General features: G+C 53.2%; 1 protein-coding gene across 1 annotated transcript in view; it reads left to right on the forward strand.

The window, feature by feature from the left end:
* The window catches only part of LOC147088305 (prolyl 3-hydroxylase 1-like), a gene marked incomplete at its 5' end in the record, with an annotated part of 143386 nt that extends 125340 nt beyond the window's left edge, over nucleotides 1-18046 (forward strand). The window contains 6 exons of the mRNA XM_085977008.1: nucleotides 99-194; nucleotides 281-431; nucleotides 7521-7638; nucleotides 15862-15937; nucleotides 16525-16665; nucleotides 17194-18046. Coding sequence (XP_085833134.1) covers nucleotides 99-194; nucleotides 281-431; nucleotides 7521-7638; nucleotides 15862-15937; nucleotides 16525-16665; nucleotides 17194-17430 — 819 coding nt within the window. The remainder of the gene's footprint in view (nucleotides 1-98; nucleotides 195-280; nucleotides 432-7520; nucleotides 7639-15861; nucleotides 15938-16524; nucleotides 16666-17193) is intronic.
* Nucleotides 18047-19970: the final 1924 nt, after the last annotated feature.

Genomic DNA, 19970 nt, shown 5'->3' on the forward strand with positions numbered 1-19970 from the left:
AGGTACAGAAGCCAGGGAGAATGGAGACCGAAGGATGGAGAAGGAGGAGAGCGGCGATGGTCTCCTCGAGGCAGTAACATTCACCTCTCACCCTATAGGCTGCAGCAGACGCGAGAGACGGTTCCCAAGCAGGTCGGTCACCGCACACCCCAAACGAACGCTTCGAGGGGCTCACAATACTGAAGGCGCTAAAGGCGAGTATGGCAGGAAGACCCTGTACTGAATCGAGCGGGATATGGGGAAGTGTCAGCGTATTCTGACCTTTTTCTGTGTTGTGCAGCTAGCCCGTGATGGCGTTGTCGATCGGGATGGAGCGCGTCTGTATTACGAAGCGAGTGAGCTAACTAGAACCATCGTAGAGAACTACTTCCGATCGAAAGCTCCGCTTTACTTCTCCTTCTCCCACCTGGTGTGTCGCACCGCGCTTACAGGTGAGTCAGTGATCTACAAGGAGCAGGAAAGGCCCAGGCTCCGTCCCCGGCCTGTTCCGGGTTAGCCTGGTGTGGTGCTGAGCCCCAGCTGGAACAGCAAGGGCCCAGGTATTTGTACCTTTACGATAACACACTTACCTTTGCTCTTAATGATGTTGTGACCCTAACCCCACGTGCTGAACCGTTGTCTGATAAACAGTACCGAACCAGTTCTGTCCTGTCCTGCAGTTTATTACAGTAGGCCCCACCTCTTTGCTCTTGTGTGTCAGCCTTGGGTCAGTGGAAGCTTCTCTGAATCTACAGCTCGTGGGTTCAAGTCCCACTCCACAGACTTGAAGCCATGATCCGAGTCGACATTCCTGGTGCCAGTACTGAGGGAGCGCTGCACTGTCAGAGGGGCAGTACTGAGGGAGCACTGCTCTGTCAGAGGGGCAGTACTGAGGGAGCCTCCGCTGCACTGTCGGAGGGGCAGTACTGAGGGAGTGTCAGAGGGGCAGTACTGAGGGAGTGCTGCAGTGTCAGAGGGGCAGTACTGAAGGAGCGCTGCACTTTTGGAGGGACAGTACTGAGGGAGCCTCCGCTGCACTGTCGGAGGGGCAGCACTGAGGGAGCACCGCACTGTCGGATGGCCCCTCCCTCAAGAGAATACAGGCCTGGTTTACTCAATCTCTTCTCATACATAGAAACATAGAAGATAGGAGCAGGAGTCGGCCATTCGGCCCTTCGAGCCTGCTCCGCCATTCAATGAGATCATGGCTGATCATCCAAATTCAGTACCCTGTCCCTGCCTTCTCCCCATATCCCTTGATCCCTTTAGCCTCAAGAAATATATCCAACTCTTTCATGAATATATTTAATGAACTGGCCTCCACCGCCCTCTGTGGCAGAGAATTCCACAGGTTCACCACTCTGGGTGAAGAAATTCCTCCTCATTTCAGTCCTAAATGGCTTACCCCTTATCCTTAGACTATGACCCCTGGTTCTGGACTCCCCGGCCATCAGAAACATCCTTCCTGCATCTAGACTGTCCAGACCTGCCAGAATTTTATAGGTTTTGATGAGATCCCCTCTCAATCTTCTAAACTCCAGTGAGTATAAGCCCAATTGACACAATCTCTCCTCGTATGTCATTCCTGCCATCCCAGGTATCAGCCTGGTGAATCTTCGCTGCACTCCCATGGCAAGAATGTCCTTCCTCAGGTAAGGTGACCAAAACTGCACACAATACTCAAGGTGCGGTCTCACCAAGGCCCTGTACAACTGCAGCAAGACATCCTTGTTCTTGTACTCGAACCCTCTTGCTACGAAGGCCAACATACCATTTGCCTTCTTAACCGCCTGCTGCACCTACATGCTTACCTTCAGCGACTGGTGCACAAGAACACCTAGGTCTCTTTGCACTTCCCCTTCTCCCAATCTATTGCCATTCAAATAATAATCTGCCTTCCTGTTTTTGCCACCAAAGTGGATAACCTCACATTTATCCACATTATAGTGCATTTGCCATGTTTCTGCCCAATCACCCAACCTGTCCAAATCGTACTAGAGTTTCACGACATCCTCCTCACAGCATACCCTCCCCCCCAGCTTTGTGTCGTCTGCAAATTTGGAGATATTACATCCAATTCCCTTGTCCAGATCATTAATATATATTGTGAACAGCTGGGGTCCTAGGACCGATCCTTGCAGTACCCCACTAGTCACTGCCTGCCACTCGGAAAACGACCCGTTTATTCCAACTCTTTGCTTTCTGTCCGCCAACCAGTTCTCTATCCAAGTCAATACCTTGCCCCCAATCCCATGTGCCTTAATTTTGCACGCTAATCTCTTATGCGGGACCTTATCGAAAGCCTTCTGAAAGTCCAAATACACCACATCCACTGGTTCTCCCTTATCTATTTTACCAGTTACATCCTCAATAAATTCCAGTAGATTAGTCAAGCATGTAATTTTGTAAATCCATGTTGACTTTGTCCGATCCTGTCACTGCTTTCCAAGTGCTCTGCTATTACATCTTTTATAATGGACCCTAGCATTTTCCCCACTACCGATGTCAGGCTTTACCGGTCTATAATTCCCCGCTTTTTCTCTGCCACCTTTTTTGAATAGTGGGGTAACATTAGCTACCCTCCAATCCATGGGTACTGTTCCAGAGTCTAGCGAATTCTGGAAGATGACCAGTAATGCACCTACTATTTCTAGGGCCACTTCCTTAAGTACCCTGGGATGTAGATTATCAGGCCCTGGGGATTTATCGGCCTTCAGTCCCATCAATTTTCCTAACACCATTTCCCTACAAATACTGATTTCTTTCAGTTCCACCCTTTCATCAGACCCTATGTTCCGCGGTATTTCTGGGAGGTTATTTGTGTCCTCCTTTGTGAAGACAGAACCAAAATATGTATTTAGTTGGTCTGCCATTTCTTTGCTCCCCATTATAAATTCCCCCGATTCTGACTGCAAGGGACCTACGCTTGACTTCACCAATCTTTTTCTCTTTACATGTCTATAAAAGCTTTTACAGTCAGTTTTTATATTCCCTGATAGCTTACTCTCATATTCTATTTTCCCTTTCTTAATTAATCCCTTTGTCCTCCTTTGTTGAATCCTAAACTGCTCCCAATCCTCAGGATTATTGCTTTTTCTGGCCAATTTATATGTCCTCTCCTTGGATCTTATGCTATCCCTAATTTCCCTTGTTAGCCACGGTTGAGTCACCGTTTTTGTTTTATTTTTATGCCAAACTGGGATGAACAACTTCTGTAGTTCATCCATTTGGCCTTTGAATGTTTGCCATTGCCTATCCACCGTCAACCCTTTGAGTGCCATTCCCCAATCAATCCTACCCAACTCGCTCCTCAGACCATCATCGTTTCCTTTATTTAAATTGAGGACCCTAGTTTCTGAGTCAATTACTTCATTCTCCATCTTAATGAAGAATTCGATCATATTATGATCGCTCCGACCCAAGGGGCCTGTACAACCAGATTGCTAATTAATCCTTTCTCGTTACATAATACCCAGTCTAAGATGGCCTGATCTCTGGTTGGTTCCTCGACATATTGGTCCAGGAAACCATCCCGTAAACATTCCAGGAATTCCTCCTCCACAGTATTGTTACTAATTTGGTTGGCCCAATCTATATGTGGATTAAAGTCACCCATGATGACTGCTGTGCCCTTATTGCACGCTTCTTTAATTTCCCTTTTAATGCCATCCCCAACCTCCGCCTTGCTGTTTGGAGGTCTATATACCACTCCCACTAATGTTTTTTTCCCCTTAGTATTTCTCAATTCTACCCATACAGATTCCACCTCATCAGAGCTAATATCCTTCATTACAATTGTGTTAATCCCTTCTTTAACCAGTAATGCTACCCCTCCTCCCTTTCCTTTTTGCCTATCTTTCCTGAATATCGAATACCCCTGGATGTTGAGTCTTGGCCCAGTCTTGGCCATCCTTGAGCCACGATTCCGTAATCCCAACCAAATCATATTCGTTTACCTCGATTTGCGCAGCCAATTCATCCACTTATTACAAATGCTCCTCGCATTAAGACACAAAGCCTTCAGGCTTGTTTTTTTAACGCTCTTAGACCTATTAGAATTATTATTTACTGTGGCCATGTTTGATTTAAACCGTTGATTTCTCTGACTGCCACTTTTGTTTTTCTCCTTCCTATCTTTTGCTTTTATCCTTGTTTCCCTTTCCTCTGTCTCCCTGCTCAGGTTCCCAACCCCCTTCCATTTTAGTTTAAACCCACCCCCACAGCACTAGCAAACACTCCCCCTAGGACATCGGTTCCAGCCCTGCCCAGGTGCAGACCGTCCGGTTTGAACTGGTCCCACCTCCCCCAGAACCGGTTCCAATGTCCCAGGAACTTGAATCCCTCCCCCTGGCACCATTCCTCTAGCCACGTATTCATCTGAAGTATCCTCCTATTTCTACTCTGACTAGCACGTGGCACTGGTAGCAATCCTGAGATTACTACCTTTGAGGTCCTGTTTTTGAATTTATCTCCTAACTCCCTATATTCTGCTTTTAGGACCTCATCCCGCTTTTTACCTATATCGTTGGTACCTATATGCACCACGACAACTGGCTGTTCACCCTCCCCTTCCAAGATGTTCTGCAGCCGCTCAGAGACATCCTTGACCCTTGCACCAGGGAGGCAACACACCATCCTGGAGTCTCGTTTGCGGCCGCAGAAATGCCTATCTATTCCCCTTACAATTGAATCCCCTATTACTATAGCTCTACCACTCTTTTTCCTCCCATTCTGTGCAGCAGAGCCACCTCTGGTGCCAGGAAGTTGGCTGCTGCTGCCTTCCTCTGATAAGCCATCCCCCCCAACAGTACTCAAAGTGGTATATCTGTTGGAGAGGGGGATGGCCACAGGAGGCCCCTGCACTACCTGCCTGCGCCTAGTACTCTGCCTGTTGGTCACCCATTCCCTTTCTTCCTGTCCAACCTCTACCTGTGGTGTGTCCAACTCCGTAAACGTGCTATTCACGATGTTCCGAGCATCGTGAACGCTCCAGTATGCATCCAATCGCAGCTCCAGCGCCGCAATGTGGTCTGTCAGTAGCTGCAGCTGGATACACTTCCTGCACGTGTAGTTGTCAGGGACACAGGAAGTGTCCCTGAGTTCCCACTTCTCGCAGGAGGAGCAGATCACAGGGCCCGGCTGTCCTGCCATGACTTACCCTTTAATTAATTGAGTTTAAATTAAATCAATCAATCCCACTAATTACACTACAGTTAAATAGTTTACCAACAGTCCCCACTACACCACAGAGACCTTAGAAACTATAAAACAGAGTTAAAGTTTAAGAAAGAGAGAAATACTCACCAACCAATCACTTACCTGCTTCCTGCTGACATCACACTTGGATTACTTTTTACCTCTCTCCTGGAACCTGGATTGGTCGGGCCTCTGGTGATCCCTCGCAGGTCCGCTGCCTCTCCCGTCTCGGGGCTCTGGGGCTCGCTGCCTCGGGCTGCTGTTTAAGTACCTCCGCCGCTTCTGGTGATCCCTCGCAGGTCCGCTGCCTTTCCCGTCTCGGGGCTCTGGGGCTCGCTGCCTCGGGCTGCTGTTTAAGTACCTCCGCCGCCTCTGGTGATCCCTCGCAGGTCCGCTGCCTCTCCCGTCTCGGGGCTCTGGGGCTCGCTGCCTCGGGCTGCTGTTTAAGTACCTCCGCCGCCTCTGGTGATCCCTCGCAGGTCCGCTGCCTCTCCGGTCTCGGGGCTCTGGGCCTCGCTGCCTCGGGCTGCTGTTTAAGTACCTCCGCCGCCTCTGGTGATCCCTCGCAGGTCCGCTGCCTCTCCCGTCTCGGGGCTCTGGGCCTCGCTGCCTCGGGCTGCTGTTTAAGTACCTCCGCCGCTTCTGGTGATCCCTCGCAGGTCCGCTGCCTCTCCCGTCTCGGGGCTCTGGGGCTCGCTGCCTCGGGCTGCTGTTTAAGTACCTCCGCCGCCTCTGGTGATCCCTCGCAGGTCCGCTGCCTCTTCGGTCTCGGGGCTCTGGGCCTCGCTGCCTCGGGCTGCTGTTTAAGTACCTCCGCCGCTTCTGGTGATCCCTCGCAGGTCCGCTGCCTCTCCGGTCTCGGGGCTCTGGGGCTCGCTGCCTCGGGCTGCTGTTTAAGTACCTCCGCCGCTTCTGGTGATCCCTCGCAGGTCCGCTGCCTCTCCGGTCTCGGGGCTCTGGGCCTCACTGCCTCGGGCTGCTGTTTAAGTACCTCCGCCGCCTCTGGTGATCCCTCGCAGGTCCGCTGCCTCTTCGGTCTCGGGGCTCTGGGCCTCGCTGCCTCGGGCTGCTGTTTAAGTACCTCCGCCGCTTCTGGTGATCCCGCGCAGGTCCGCTGCCTCTCCGGTCTCGGGGCTCTGGGGCTCGCTGCCTCGCGCAGCTGTTTAAGTACCTCCGCCGCTTCTGGTGATCCCTCGCAGGTCCGCTGCCTCTCCGGTCTCGGGGCTCTGGGGCTCGCTGCCTCGGGCTGCTGTTTAAGTACCTCCGCCGCCTCTGGTGATCCCTCGCAGGTCCGCTGCCTCTCCGGTCTCGGGGCTCTGGGCCTCACTGCCTCGGGCTGCTGTTTAAGTACCTCCGCCGCCTCTGGTGATCCCTCGCAGGTCCGCTGCCTCTCCGGTCTCGGGGCTCTGGGCCTCACTGCCTCGGGCTGCTGTTTAAGTACCTCCGCCACCTCTGGTGATCCCTCGCAGGTCCGCTGCCTCTTCGGTCTCGGGGCTCTGGGCCTCGCTGCCTCGGGCTGCTGTTTAAGTACCTCCGCCGCCTCTGGTGATCCCTCGCAGGTCCGCTGCCTCTCCGGTCTCGGGGCTCTGGGGCTCGCTGCCTCGGGCTGCTGTTTAAGTACCTCCGCCGCCTCTGGTGATCCCTCGCAGGTCCGCTGCCTCTTCGGTCTCGGGGCTCTGGGCCTCGCTGCCTCGGGCTGCTGTTTAAGTACCTCCGCCGCTTCTGGTGATCCCTCGCAGGTCCGCTGCCTCTCCGGTCTCGGGGCTCTGGGCCTCGCTGCCTCGGGCTGCTGTTTAAGTACCTCCGCCGCCTCTGGTGATCCCTCGCAGGTCCGCTGCCTCTCCGGTCTCGGGGCTTCCTGACATCACCCCTGAACTGCCTGGCTCTAATTGTAAGGTACTACCCGCCTTGTTCTGGACTCGCCCCATCAGAGGAAATAGTTTCTCTTTAGCTACCCTATCAACTCCTTTAATCATTTTAAACACCTTAGTTAGATCACCTTCAAACTTCTATACTTAAGGCAAGGCAAGCCCAGTCTGTGTAACCTGTCCGCATAATTTAACCCTTTTAGCCACGGTATCGATCCAGTGAATCTGCTCTGCACCTCCTCCAGGGCTGTGCCCAGGACTGAACACAGTTACTCCAAATGGGGTCTACCCAGAGCTTGATATAACTGCAGCATGAATTCCACCCCTTTGCACAGACACAACATCAGCTTTAGAAGTACATGAGGCACCGACTCGCGGCCTCTCTCTAACCCTCCAGTGTACCCTGTACTCTCTGTATTAGGTTAACCCCGATCCTTCTTTCCACGCCCTGATATGATGCACTCTGCTGTCCCTCAGATCACCAGGAGAATCGCGATGACCTCAGTCACCCGGTGCATGCAGACAATTGCCTCCTGGACCCAGAGGCCATGGCCTGTTGGAAAGAACCACCGGCAGACACAGCCAGAGACTACAGGTAAAGGGCAGCTAACTCCCCCCCCTCTCAGAGTGAAATGAGGAGACTGAGAGGAGCGGGATGAGGAGACAAAAGAACATAATGTTGGTATGCTGGCCTTCATAGCGAGAGGATTCGAGTACAGGAACAAGGATGTCTTGCTGCAGTTGTACAGGGCCTTGGTGAGACCACATCTTGAGTATTGTGTGCAGTTTTGGTCGCCTTATCTGAGGAAGGGTGTTCTTGCCATGGAGGGAGTGCAGTGAAGATTCACCAGGCTGATACCTGGGATGGCAGGAATGACGTATGAAGAGAGATTGAGTCGATTGGGCTTATACACACTGGAGTTTAGAAGAATGAGAGGGGATCTCATTGAAACTTATAAAATTCTAACAGGACTGGACAGACTAGATGCAGGAAGGATGTTCCCGATGGTCGGGGAGTCCAGAACCAGGGGTCACAGTCTAAGGATAAGGGGTAAGCCATTTAGGACAGAGATGAGGAGAAATTTCTTCACCCAGAGAGTGGTGAACCTGTGGAATTCTCTACCACAGAAGGCAGTTGAGGCCAATTCATTAAATATATTCAAGAAGGAGTGAGATATATTTCTTAAGGCTGAAGGGATCAAGGGATATGGGGAGAAGGCAGGAACAGGGTACTGAGTTTGGATGATCAGCCATGATCTCATTAAATGGCGGAACAGGCTCGAGGGGCCGAATGGCCGACTCCTGCTCCTATCTTCTATGTTTCTATAAGAAATAGGAGCAGGAGTCGGCCATTCGGCCCCTCGAGCCTGCTCCGCCATTCAATGAGATCATGGCTGATCTTCTGCCTCAACTCCATTCACCGGCCCTATCGCCATATCCCTTGATGCCCTCACTAGTCAGAAATCTATCAACTTCTGTTTTGAATAAACCCAATGACTGAGCCTCCACAGCCCTCTGGGGTAGAGAATTCCAAAGATTCACCACCCTCTGTGTGAAGAAATTTCTTCTGATCTCAGCCCTGAATGGCCTACCCTTTATCCTGAGGCTGTGGCCCCTGGTTCTAGACTCCCCAGCCAAGGGAAACATTCTCCCAGCATCCACCCTATCAAGCCCTGTAATAATTTTGTCTGCTTCAATGAGATCCCCTCTCATTCTTCTGAATTCAAGAGAATACAGGCCCAGTTTACTCAATCTCTTATACGACAGTCCCGCCATCCCAGGAATCAATCTCGTGAACCATGGCCAGTATATCCTTCCTTAGGTAAGGAGACCAAAATTGTACACAGTACGCCAGGCCCTATATAATTGGAGTAAGACTTCTTTACTCCTGTACTCAAATCCTCTTGTAATGAAGGCCAGCATACCATTTGCCTTCCTAATGGCTTGCTGCACCTGCATATTCACTTTCAGTGACTCATGTACAAGGACACCCAGGTCCCTTTGAGCATCTGCATTCCCCAATCTTTCACCATTTAGGAAAGACTCTGCCTCACCCCTTCCTCACTCCACCCCCACCCTCCCTCCCTCCCTCACCCGCCCCCTCCCTCACCCGCCCCCTCCCTCACTCCGCCCCCACCCTCCCTCCCTCAGCCCCTCCCTCCCTCACCCGCCCCCTCCCTCACCCGCCCCCTCCCTCACTCGCCCCTCCCTCGCTCTGCCCCTCCCTCACTCGCCCCTCTCTCACTCGCCCCCTCCCTCACTCGCCCCTCCCTCACTCGCCCCTCCCTCACTCGCCCCTCCCTCACTCGCCCCCCCTCACTCGCCCCTCCCTCACTCGCCCCCTCCCTCACTCGCCCCTCCCTCACTCACCACCTCCCTCACTCGCCCCTCCCTCACTTGCCCCCTCCCTCACTCGCCCCCTCCCTCACTCGCCCCTCCCTCACTCTGGCCCCTCCCTCACTCGCCCCTCCCTCACTCGCCCCCTCCCTCACTCGCCCCTCCCTCACTCGCCCCCTCCCTCACTCGCCCCCTCCCTCACTCGCCCCTCCCTCACTCGCGCCCTCCCTCACTCGCGCCCTCCCTCACTCGCCCCCACCCTCACTCGCCCCCTCCCTCACTCGCCCCTCCCTCACTCGCCCCCTCCCTCACTCGCCCCCTCCCTCACTCGCCCCCTCCCTCACTCGCCCCTCCCTCACTCGCCCCTCCCTCACTCGCCCCTCCCTCACTCGCCCCCTCCCTCACTCGCCCCCTCCCTCACTCGCCCCCTCCCTCACTCGCCCCCCTCCCTCACTCGCCCCCCTCCCTCACTCGCCCCCTCCGTCACTCGCCCCCTCCCTCACCCCGCCCCCTCCCTCACTCACTCCGCCCCCTCTCTCACTCGCCCCTGTAGTGTCCACGTATCAATAACACACGGACTGCAGGAGAACAGTAATAACAGGTGTTTACCGAACAGAGGGTAAGCTTAAACTGAAAGTACAGAAGCCTGCTACGGCTTTATATACAGGTGTGGTCACTGCCGGTACTACAGTATAAAAGCAGTTCTCTCTTAAAGGTACATACACAACAATTCCTCCCCTTTTAGATAAACAGTACATAACATTCATTTAACAATTAAAGAATAACTAATTACAATTATAATTTTCTCTGTACTATATACATCAGCTGAAGTAATCATTTATAAATTCAGTCTTTGAGGAGGCTTCCTGATCCTGACTGGATAGCGCCTTTCTTGAGTATCCTGTTCTTGCGGCGGAGTCGATTCTGGCTCATTGTCATTGGTTGGTTCGTCAGCTTCCAATACCACTGATTCTGAGGTAGACGCAATCTGTACTTCGGGTTCATCACCAGGTGCGCATGCTCGTGGTATGGGTTTGAATTGTTCCTGTGACTCTAGAATCTGGTCAGCATGGCGTCTCACGATGCTCTCTCCAACGTCCACTGTGTACATTAGTGGTCCCTGCTGTGTGCATTTCATTCCTGGCTGCCATTTTTCTGTTCGGTAGTCGCGGGCCATGACTGGTTGCCCTATCTTGAAGCTCCTGGTTGGCTTCTCATTTATGTGCTGGAATTGCTTATCCTCAACATCTCGTCTTATGTTTGGTTTGAGCAAATCCAGGCGACATCTTAACCTTCGGTTAAAGAACATTATGGCTGGAGCTTGGTTGGTGACTGCATGTGTCGCATTCCGGTAAGCAAACAAGAAATTATCCACCTTGTGTTGTAGTGGTATGTTGTCATTATACATCGCCTTTATTGCTTTTTTAAAGGTCTGAACAAACCTCTCAGCCAATCCATTTGTGGCTGGATGATATGGGGCAGATGTGTAATGTTTCACCCCATTATTCCTCAAAAACCTCCAGAAATCCTCGGACACAAACTGTGGTCCATTGTCGGAGCAAATCTGTTCTGGCAAGCCATTCCTGGCGAAGATGGTCCGTAGGACTGCAATAGTTTTCTCCGTGGTGGTGGAGGGCATTTTGATGACCTCTGGCCATTTCGAATGTGCATCCACGGCGATTAAAAACATTGAGTCCATAAATGGACCAGCAAAATCAATGTGTACCCGTTGCCATGGAGATGAGGGCCACTCCCATGGGTGTAGCGGGGCCTGTGGTGGAGCGTTTTGGACTTTCTGGCATCCTGTGCATCTCTTGGTCATATCCTCGATTTCTTTTTCGATTCCCGGCCACCACAGAAACGCCCTGGCTAGGCTCTTCATTTTTACCCCTCCCAGATGACCCTCATGAAGCTCATTGAGCACTCTATCTCTCAACTTGGGTGGAATTACCACTCGAGATCCACACATCAAGGTCCCCCGGCACACTGACAGCTGTTCTCTCCTTGGCGAGAATGCTGGCAACAGTGAGTCGCCATGTGCTGGCCATCCCTTCACCGTCAAATCATAGACCCGAGAGAGTGCCGGGTCATTTCGGGTTTCCTTCTCTATACTTGAGTTTGTAACAGGTAGACATTCGACTATGGTCGAATGGAATATCTCAACAGGGTCCACTGCAGGTGCTTCCTCCACCGTAGGCAACGGCAGGCGCGACAGCCCATCAGCGTTTCCATGCTGTTTCGTACTCTATGTCGTATTGATGTGCCCCTAGAAAAAGTGACCATCTTTGCAGCCGTTGCGCCGTCATCACCGGAACGCCCTTCTTTGGATTAAAAATGGAGACAAGAGGCTGGTGATCAGTCAGTAGGGTGAATTTCTGCCCGTGCAGATAGTGATTGAACTTCTTCACCCCCCACACCAGGCTGAGGGCCTCCCTGTCAATCTGGGCGTAGTTACGCTCGGCTGAGGTTAACGAGCGCGACGTAAAGGCTATTGGCCTCTCTGAACCGTCAAGGAATTTGTGTGACAGCACCGCTCCAATGCCGTAGGGAGACGCATCACATGCCAACCAAACCGGTAGTGTTGGATTGTAGTGGGCCAATACTTCTTTTGAAGTGATTAGGCATTTACATTTCTGAAAGGCACGCTTACACTCATCACTCCATTTCCATGCTACTCCAGTTTGCAGCAGGGCATTCAGTGGGTGCAGAATTGTAGATAAATTTGGCAATAACTTATGGTAGTAGTTCACCAACCCGAGGAACGACCTCAGTTGCGACACATTTTCCGGTGCTGGAGCCTTGACTACTGCCTCAATCTTGTCTGGGGACTTATGTAACCCCTCTTCATCAATCACGTGGCCACAATACGAGATTTGTTTCCTGAAAAACTCGCATTTGGGGTGGTTGGCTCGTAGCCCATATTCTTGTAATCTCGTGAGCACCTGCTCCAGGTTGGCAAGGTGTTCACTGTCATTTTCGCCCGCAACCAGGATGTCGTCCAAATAACACTGGGTCCCCGGGATCCCTTGCAGGACTTGTTCCATCGCCCTCTGCCAAATTGCCGGAGCTGATGCTACCCCGAATACCAGCCGGTTGTACTGGTAAAGACCTTTGTGAGTGTTTATCGTGAGGTATTTTCTAGATGCTTCTTCTACCTCCATTTGTAGATACGCTTGGGCCAGATCAATCTTTGTAAAGCGTTTCCCTCCAGATAGTGAGGCGAAAATATCTTCTATCCGCGGAAGTGGATATTGTACTGTGTGCAGGACTCGGTTAACAGTTACCTTAAAGTCCCCACAGATGCGAACCTTCTTCGGCTCCCCAGGCGTGCTGCTCAATGACTTCTTCATTACAGGAATGATGGGTGTGGCCCACTCGCTCCAGTCCAACTTGGACAGCACACCCGAACGCTCCAGACTCTCCAGCTCTGCTTCGACGGCTGGGCGGATCGCATACGGTACCGGTCTGGCCTTAAAAAATTTTGGTTTTGCGTTATCTTCAACTTTTATCGTTGCCGTTACACCTTTTAGAGTCCCAAGTCCTTGCTGGAACACCTCTTTCGCGTCAGTTAGAATTTTTGACAGTCGTCCAGGTGTGACGTCGTCATCCTTTTTGTCAGCCACAGTTAGCGCCTGAATGGAATGCCAATCCAATTGTATTTTTTGGATCCATTCCTGTCCCAATAATGGTGGTCCTCCATCTTGTAGTATATATAGATACAGTTTCTGTGTTTCCTTGCCGTTGTATTTAATGGGCACCCTTGTTTTTCCTCTGGGGTAGACTTTTTGCCCCGTATATATCTTCAATACAATGGACGTGTCCTTCAAGGGTATGCGTGAGAATAGCCGCTCGTAGTCTCGTCGATTCATGACTGTTAGGGCTGATCCTGTGTCCAATTCCATCTTTACTTGGGACCCTGCTATCATGAGGGTGACCCAAATGGTTCGGTGATCCTTCTTTGCGATCACGTTGTGTAACTTTAGACAACTTAGTCTCCTGCTCCCGGAGTCATTATCACTCTCCTGATCTTCTGAACTACTGTCTGTCATTTTTTTTACTTGTACTTTTCCTTAGTAGTTCTTGTAGTGTTGGTTTTCTTTCCCAACCTGCAAACTCGTGCTATGTGTCCCACTTTTACACATTGCCTGCATACTTTGTCCTTAAACCAGCAATCCTTCTGGTCATGGGTTGTTCTGCCGCAGCGATAGCACTTTTCTGCTCCATATGCCATTTCGTTGGTGCTATATTCTTGCGGTTTCTGTTGTATTTCCGCAGCTCCCTGTGCTGCTGCTTCGTAGGATACTGCCACGCTGAAAGCCTTTTCTAGCGTAAGGTCCTTTTCCGAAAGTAGTCGTTTCTGGGTTCCTTCACTCTGGAGCCCGCAGACAAACTTATCCCGTAAGGTGTCTGCCAGTCCTGCTCCGAACTGGCAGTGCTTCGATAACTTGCGTAGTTCTGTAAGATAGTCAGCATTACTCTCATCTTTGTGCTGGTTTCTTTTATGGAACTTGAATCTTTCTGCTATCAGCAGCGATGTAGGGTTTAGATGTTCCTGTAAGATATTGACAATCTCCTCAAAGCTTTTCTCCATTGGTTTAGCTGGGGTAATTAAATTCTGCAACAGGCCGTACGTTCTCGCGCCCATCAAATTAAATAATACCGACGCCTTCTTTTCATCGGCCACCTCATTTGCCTTGCAGTACACTTCAATTCTTTCCACATACGTGGTCCAGTCTTCTATTTCGTTGTCGAAAGCAGTGATGCTGCCACTCTTCGGCATCTTGGGTGGTTTAAAATGGCACCTCCCGTGCTTTTCCTTCTTCCCCAATGGATTAAAATGGTGCCTCCCGCGCTTTTCCTTCTTCCCCTTGCTGCCAGTGCTGCTCCTAGTGTTCTAGATAGTAATGGCGGCGCCCCGCGGCTTCAGCGCATCACTCTTTTGTTAATTAATTTCCTTAGTTTTATTTTTCTTCGCTGTCCACTGCGCGTCTCTTTTCCTTCCCCTCTTTTAATTTTCTTTAACGCTGCCCGGCTCTTGAGCACCGACCGCGCCCTGTGCGCTCCACCCTCTCTCTTTTTCTTCCCGACGACACTGCACGGCCCCTTGCAGAGCTGCTCGATCGAGCTCAAGCCCGCCGCAGTCCGGAAGGGTCAGCGCACTACCTGCTACCAGCACGATTTGCTGGAACACCTTGACTGGGGAGCCAAGCCCAGCTCTCCACAGCTTCCCCTGCGATTCACTGAACTCCGATGGATCACTGGGCGGTTGCGCACGGTCGACGCGCGTTGCTCTGACTTCGACCTCCAAGAAGCTTCTTTTCAGGGATGGATCCCCGTGAGGTGATGCAGTACTGCAGGTGAGTTCGAACCTGCTCGTCGCCAGTGTAGTGTCCGCGTATCAATAACACACGGACTGCAGGAGAACGGTAATAAGAGGTGTTTACTGAACAGAGGGTATGCTGGAACTGAAAGTACAGAAGCCTGCTACGGCTTTATATACAGGCGTGGTCACTGCCGGTACTACAGTATAAAAGCAGTTCTCTCTTAAAGGTACATACACAACAGCCCCCTCCGTCACTCGCCCCCTCCGTCACTCGCCCCCTCCGTCACTCGCCCCCTCCGTCACTCGCCCCCTCCCTCACTCGCCCCCTCCCTCACTCGCCCCCTCCCTCACTCGCCCCCTCCCTCACTCGCCCCCTCCCTCACTCGCCCCCTCCCTCACTCGCCCCCTGCCTCACTCGCCCCCTCCCTCACTCGCCCCCTCCCTCACTCGCCCCCTCCCTCACTCGCCCCCTCCCTAACTCGCCCCTTCCTCACTCGCCCCTCACTCGCCCCTCCCTCACTCGCCCCTCCCTCACTCGCCCCCTCCCTCACTCGCCCCCTCCCTCACTCGCCCCCTCCCTCACTCGCCCCTCCCTCACTCGCCCCTCCCTCACTCGCCCCTCTCTCACTCGCCCCTCCCTCACTCGCCCCTCCCTCACTCGCCCCCTCCCTCACTCGCCCCTCCCTCACTCGCCCCTCCCTCACTCGCCCCTCCCTCACTCGCCCCCCCCTCACTCGCCCCCTCCCTCACTCGCCCCTCCCTCACTCGCCCCTCCCTCACTCGCCCCCCTCCCTCACTCGCCCCCCTCCCTCACTCGCCCCTCCCTCACTCGCCCCCTCCCTCACTCGCCCCCTCCCTCACTCGCCCCTCCCTCACTCGCCCCTCCCTCACTCGCCCCTCCCTCACTCCGGCCCCTCCCTCACTCGCCCCCTCCCTCACTCGCCCCCTCCCTCACTCGCCCCTCCCTCACTCGCTCCTCCCTCACTCGCCCCCTCCGTCACTCGCCCCCTCCGTCACTCGCCCCCTCCCTCACTCGCCCCCTCCCTCACTCGCCCCCTCACTCGCCCGGCCCCTTCCCTCACTCGCCCCTCTCGCAACACCTGCCTAATTCACCCCGACCTCTCTATGTCACTAACTTTGCTCCTCCTCCTTTTCTAGCGCTGTCCTTTATCTCAATGATGAATTTGAAGGAGGGGAATTTTTCTTCACAGAACTTGATGCGAAAACTGTCTCAGTAAGTTGTCTTCTCTTCGAAAATGAATCATTAACCTGCCCTGGGAGTGTTTTATGGGTCAGTGTAGAGGGAGCTTTACTCTGTATCTAACCCATGCTATACCTGCCCTGGGAGTGTTTGATGGGACAGTGTAGAGGGAGCTTTACTCTGTATCTAACCCGTGCTGTACCTGCCCTGGGAGTGTTTGATGGGACAGTGTAGAGGGAGCTTTACTCTGTATCTAACCCGTGCTGTACCTGCTCTGGGAGTGTTTGATGGGACAGTGTAGAGGGAGCTTTACTCTGTATCTAACCCGTGCTGTACCTGCCCTGGGAGTGTTTGATGGGACAGTGTAGAGGGAGCTTTACTCTGTATCTAACCCGTGCTGTACTTGCCCTGGGAGTGTTTGATGGGACAGTGTAGAGGGAGCTTTACTCTGTATCTAACCCATGCTATACCTGCCCTGGGAGTGTTTGATGGGACAGTGTAGAGGGAGCTTTACTCTGTATCTAACCCGTGCTGTACCTGCCCTGGGAGTGTTTGATGGGGCAGTGTAGAGGGAGCTTTACTCTGTTGTCACTCTCTGAGATCCTTTGGTTCTGTTCCAGGCGCAGATCTCCCCCAAGTGCGGCCGACTTGTGACCTTCACGTCGGGCGGTGAGAATCCTCACGGAGTTCGAGGTGTGACCGGGGGTCAGCGCTGTGCTGTCGCTCTCTGGTTCACCCTGCATCACAGACACAGCGAGAAGGTCAGTCTCTCTCTGTCTGTCTCTCTCTCTCTGTCTCTCTCTCTATCTCTCTGTCCCTCTCTCTCTCTGATCTCAACCAGTGTGGTACTGAACTCCCCACACACAGAGCAGGAAAGGCCCAGGCTCCATTCTTGGCCTATGCTGAGTTAGCCTGATCGCACTCGGTGTGATACTGAGCCCCACACACACACAGGGCAGGAAACGCCCAGGCTCCATCCCCGGCCTGTGCTGAGTTAGCCCAATCTCGCCCGGTTTGTGGCGACGGGCGATAGCAGGATTAGTTCTCCCCCCGCGGTCGAATATCTAGCAGACCCTCACCATCTGGGCTAACAAGGGTCGGCGGGTGAAATACTGGAGTGGGTGCAATGGGACTTGGGACTGGTCATCAGTGACATAATCCAGAGCCACAGAGGCAGATCCCTGGACTCTCCCCCTCCTCCCCTCTGCTGGGGGTCCGCACTCTGGGATGTTTTTACGGCTCTCGGTATCCCGGCCGGGCTGCTGACTCTCTCTCTCTCTGGTTTCCAGGAGCGGGTTCGAGCCGAGAAGTTAATGGAGCAGCTCTTCCATTCGCCTCCCCCCTCCGTCGGCCGGGAGGGGGCCCAGCCCCGCGCTCCGCCCCTGACCCCCATCCCGCCCCGCGGCAGCCGGGCGACCGAGGGGAAGCCCCAGGGGGAGGGGAGCGGGCAGCAGAAGAGGAGGAAGAAGAAGACGAGCAAAGTGGCAGCGGCAGAATCGGGGAGCCCGCGGAAGGACGAGCTTTGAGCGTGGGGCGGGGCTGGAGGAGGAGGGGGAAGGGCGAGGGTCGGTGACTGGGGGAAAGGAGCGGGAGGGGGACACCAGGGGTCCCTTGGGATCGGGCTGGCCTGCCACGGCACACCGGGCTCTCGGCGGGGAGGGAGACAGGAGCGAGTGCGATGCCTCCGCAGTCGAATATCCGGACACCGCCGGCTGCCTGCAGCTGGAGGATGGGGTGATGTACCACAGGGCGGCTGGCGTGTGTGGGACCTCTCCCAGAGAGAGGCGGCGAGTCGGGGGGTGGGTGGGGGAGGTGGGTGCAGTGCTGGGAACTGTTCCCGATTGTAAATATCGCAGCACTCTCCTCCACTCAGACTGCTGGGTCGCCCCGTGCTGAGGGATTTTAGTGACACAGAGGCACACAGGGAGAGAGAGACACAGAGAGAGAGAGAGAGACAGAGACAGAGACAGAGAGAGACAGGCACACCCAGAGAGATGCACACACACACGAACAGGGAGACAACCCCACCCCCGCCCCTCCCCGAGAGCATGCTGACCTCACTCCCCCGATACTGGTCCATCCCGAAGGATTAACTCGCTTGAACTGATGTTTAAAAAATGTAATAAACTCTCCATTTGTTAATCCTGTGTCGAATTCTTGCTTCTTAATCCTACATTACGCTGACAGTTTTTTAAAAATTTGTTTATGGGATGTGGGCGTCGCTGGCAAGGCCGACATCTATTGCCCATCCCTAATTGCCCTTGAGAAGGTGGTGGTGAGCCGCCTTCTTGAACCGCTGCAGTCCGTGTGGTGAAGGTACTCCCACAGTGCTGTTAGGGAGGGAGTTCCAGGATTTTGACCCAGCGACGATGAAGGATCGGCAATATACTTCTAAGTCAGGATGGTGTGTGACTTGGAGCGGAACTTGGAGGTGGTGGTGTTCCCATGCGCCTGCTGCCCGTGTCCTTCTAGGTGGAAGAGGTCGCGGGTAACATTAACAGAAGTGCCAGGCAATGACTATCTCCAACAAGCGAGAGTCTAACTGCAGCCCCTTGATATTCAACAGCATTACCATCGCCGAATCCCCCACCATCAGCATCCTGGGGGGGTCACCATTGACCAGAAACTTAACTGGACCAGCCACATAAATACTGTGGCAACAAGAGCAGGTCAGAGGCTGGGTATTCTGTGGCGAGTGTCTCACCTCCTGACTCCCCAAAGCCTTTCCACCATCTACAAGGCACAAGTACGGAGTGTGATGGAATACTCTCCACTTGCCGGGGTGAGTGCAGCTCCCACACATTCAAATGCTCGACACCATCCAGGACAAAGCAAACCACTTGATTGGCACCCCATCCACCACCTTAAACATTCATTCCCTCCACCACCGGCGTACCGTGGCTGCAGTGTGTACCATCTACACGATGCACTGCAGCAACTCGCCAAGGCTTCTTCAGCAGCACCTCCCAAACCCGCGACCTCTTCCACCTAGAAGGACAAGGGCAGCAGGTGCATGGGAACACCACCACCTCCAACTTCCACTCCAAGTCACACACCAGCCTGTCACAATACAGAGCTCCCTCTACATTACCCTGACAGTTTAACCCCACTTTAGACCCAGTGTCAGCATTGAGCACTCGCGGGGCAGGTACAAAACACAGCTCCCTCTACGTTAGTACAGTAGCAAAATACTGCAGATGCTGGAAATCCGAAATAACAACAGAAAATGCTAGAAAAACTCAGCAGGCCAGGCAACATCCGTGGAGAGAATTTAGAGTCGACGTTTCGGGTCTAACCCTTTTTAAAAACTGGAAAAATTATGAAATAGATCGAAAGGCAGGGCTGCGAGAGAACAGAAGAAGTGAGGAGACATTAGGAGGTATTCAAAACGAGACGAGATGGTGATAGGACAGTGGAGACAAAAGATGGCTCAGATTAGGTGTGAAATGTCCTGGCAGAATGAGAGACTGCTGCCATGTGGGAGAGAGAAAAAAGGAAGGGAGGGAAACACCAAAACAAAGGGGTGGATGAAAAATATAAGTCAAAATGTAATAGGGGCCGAGGTTATGATCTGAAATTGTTGAACTCGATATTGAGTCCAGAAGCCTGTAAAGAGCCTAATCAGAAGATGAGGTGCTGTTCCTCGAGCTTACGGTGAGCTTCCGTGGAACAATGCACGAGGCCAAGGACGGTGAGGTCCGAGTGGGAATGGAGCGGTGAATTAAAATGACAGGCGACCGGAAGCTCGGGGTCCCCCTTACAGACTGAACGGAGGTGTTCCGCAAAGCGGTTGCCCAATCTGCGTTTGGTCTCCCCAATGTAGAGGAGACCGCATCGTGAGCAGCGAATACAGTATACTAGATTGCAAGAAGTACAAGTAAATCGCTGTTTCACCTGGAATCGCTGTTTCACCTACATTACCCTGACAGTGTACCCCCACATTATACCCAGTGTCAGCATCGAGCACTCCCGGGGCAGGTACAATGCAGAGCTCCCTCTAAATTACCCTGACAGTGTACCCCAACATTATACCCAGTGTCAGCATCGCGCATTCCCAGGGCAGGTA

Source organism: Somniosus microcephalus, unplaced genomic scaffold (assembly GCF_052327205.1).
Source record: "Somniosus microcephalus isolate GS21.2 unplaced genomic scaffold, FLI_Smic_1.0 unresolved_chr4, whole genome shotgun sequence".
Taxonomy (NCBI): Eukaryota; Metazoa; Chordata; class Chondrichthyes; order Squaliformes; family Somniosidae; genus Somniosus; species Somniosus microcephalus.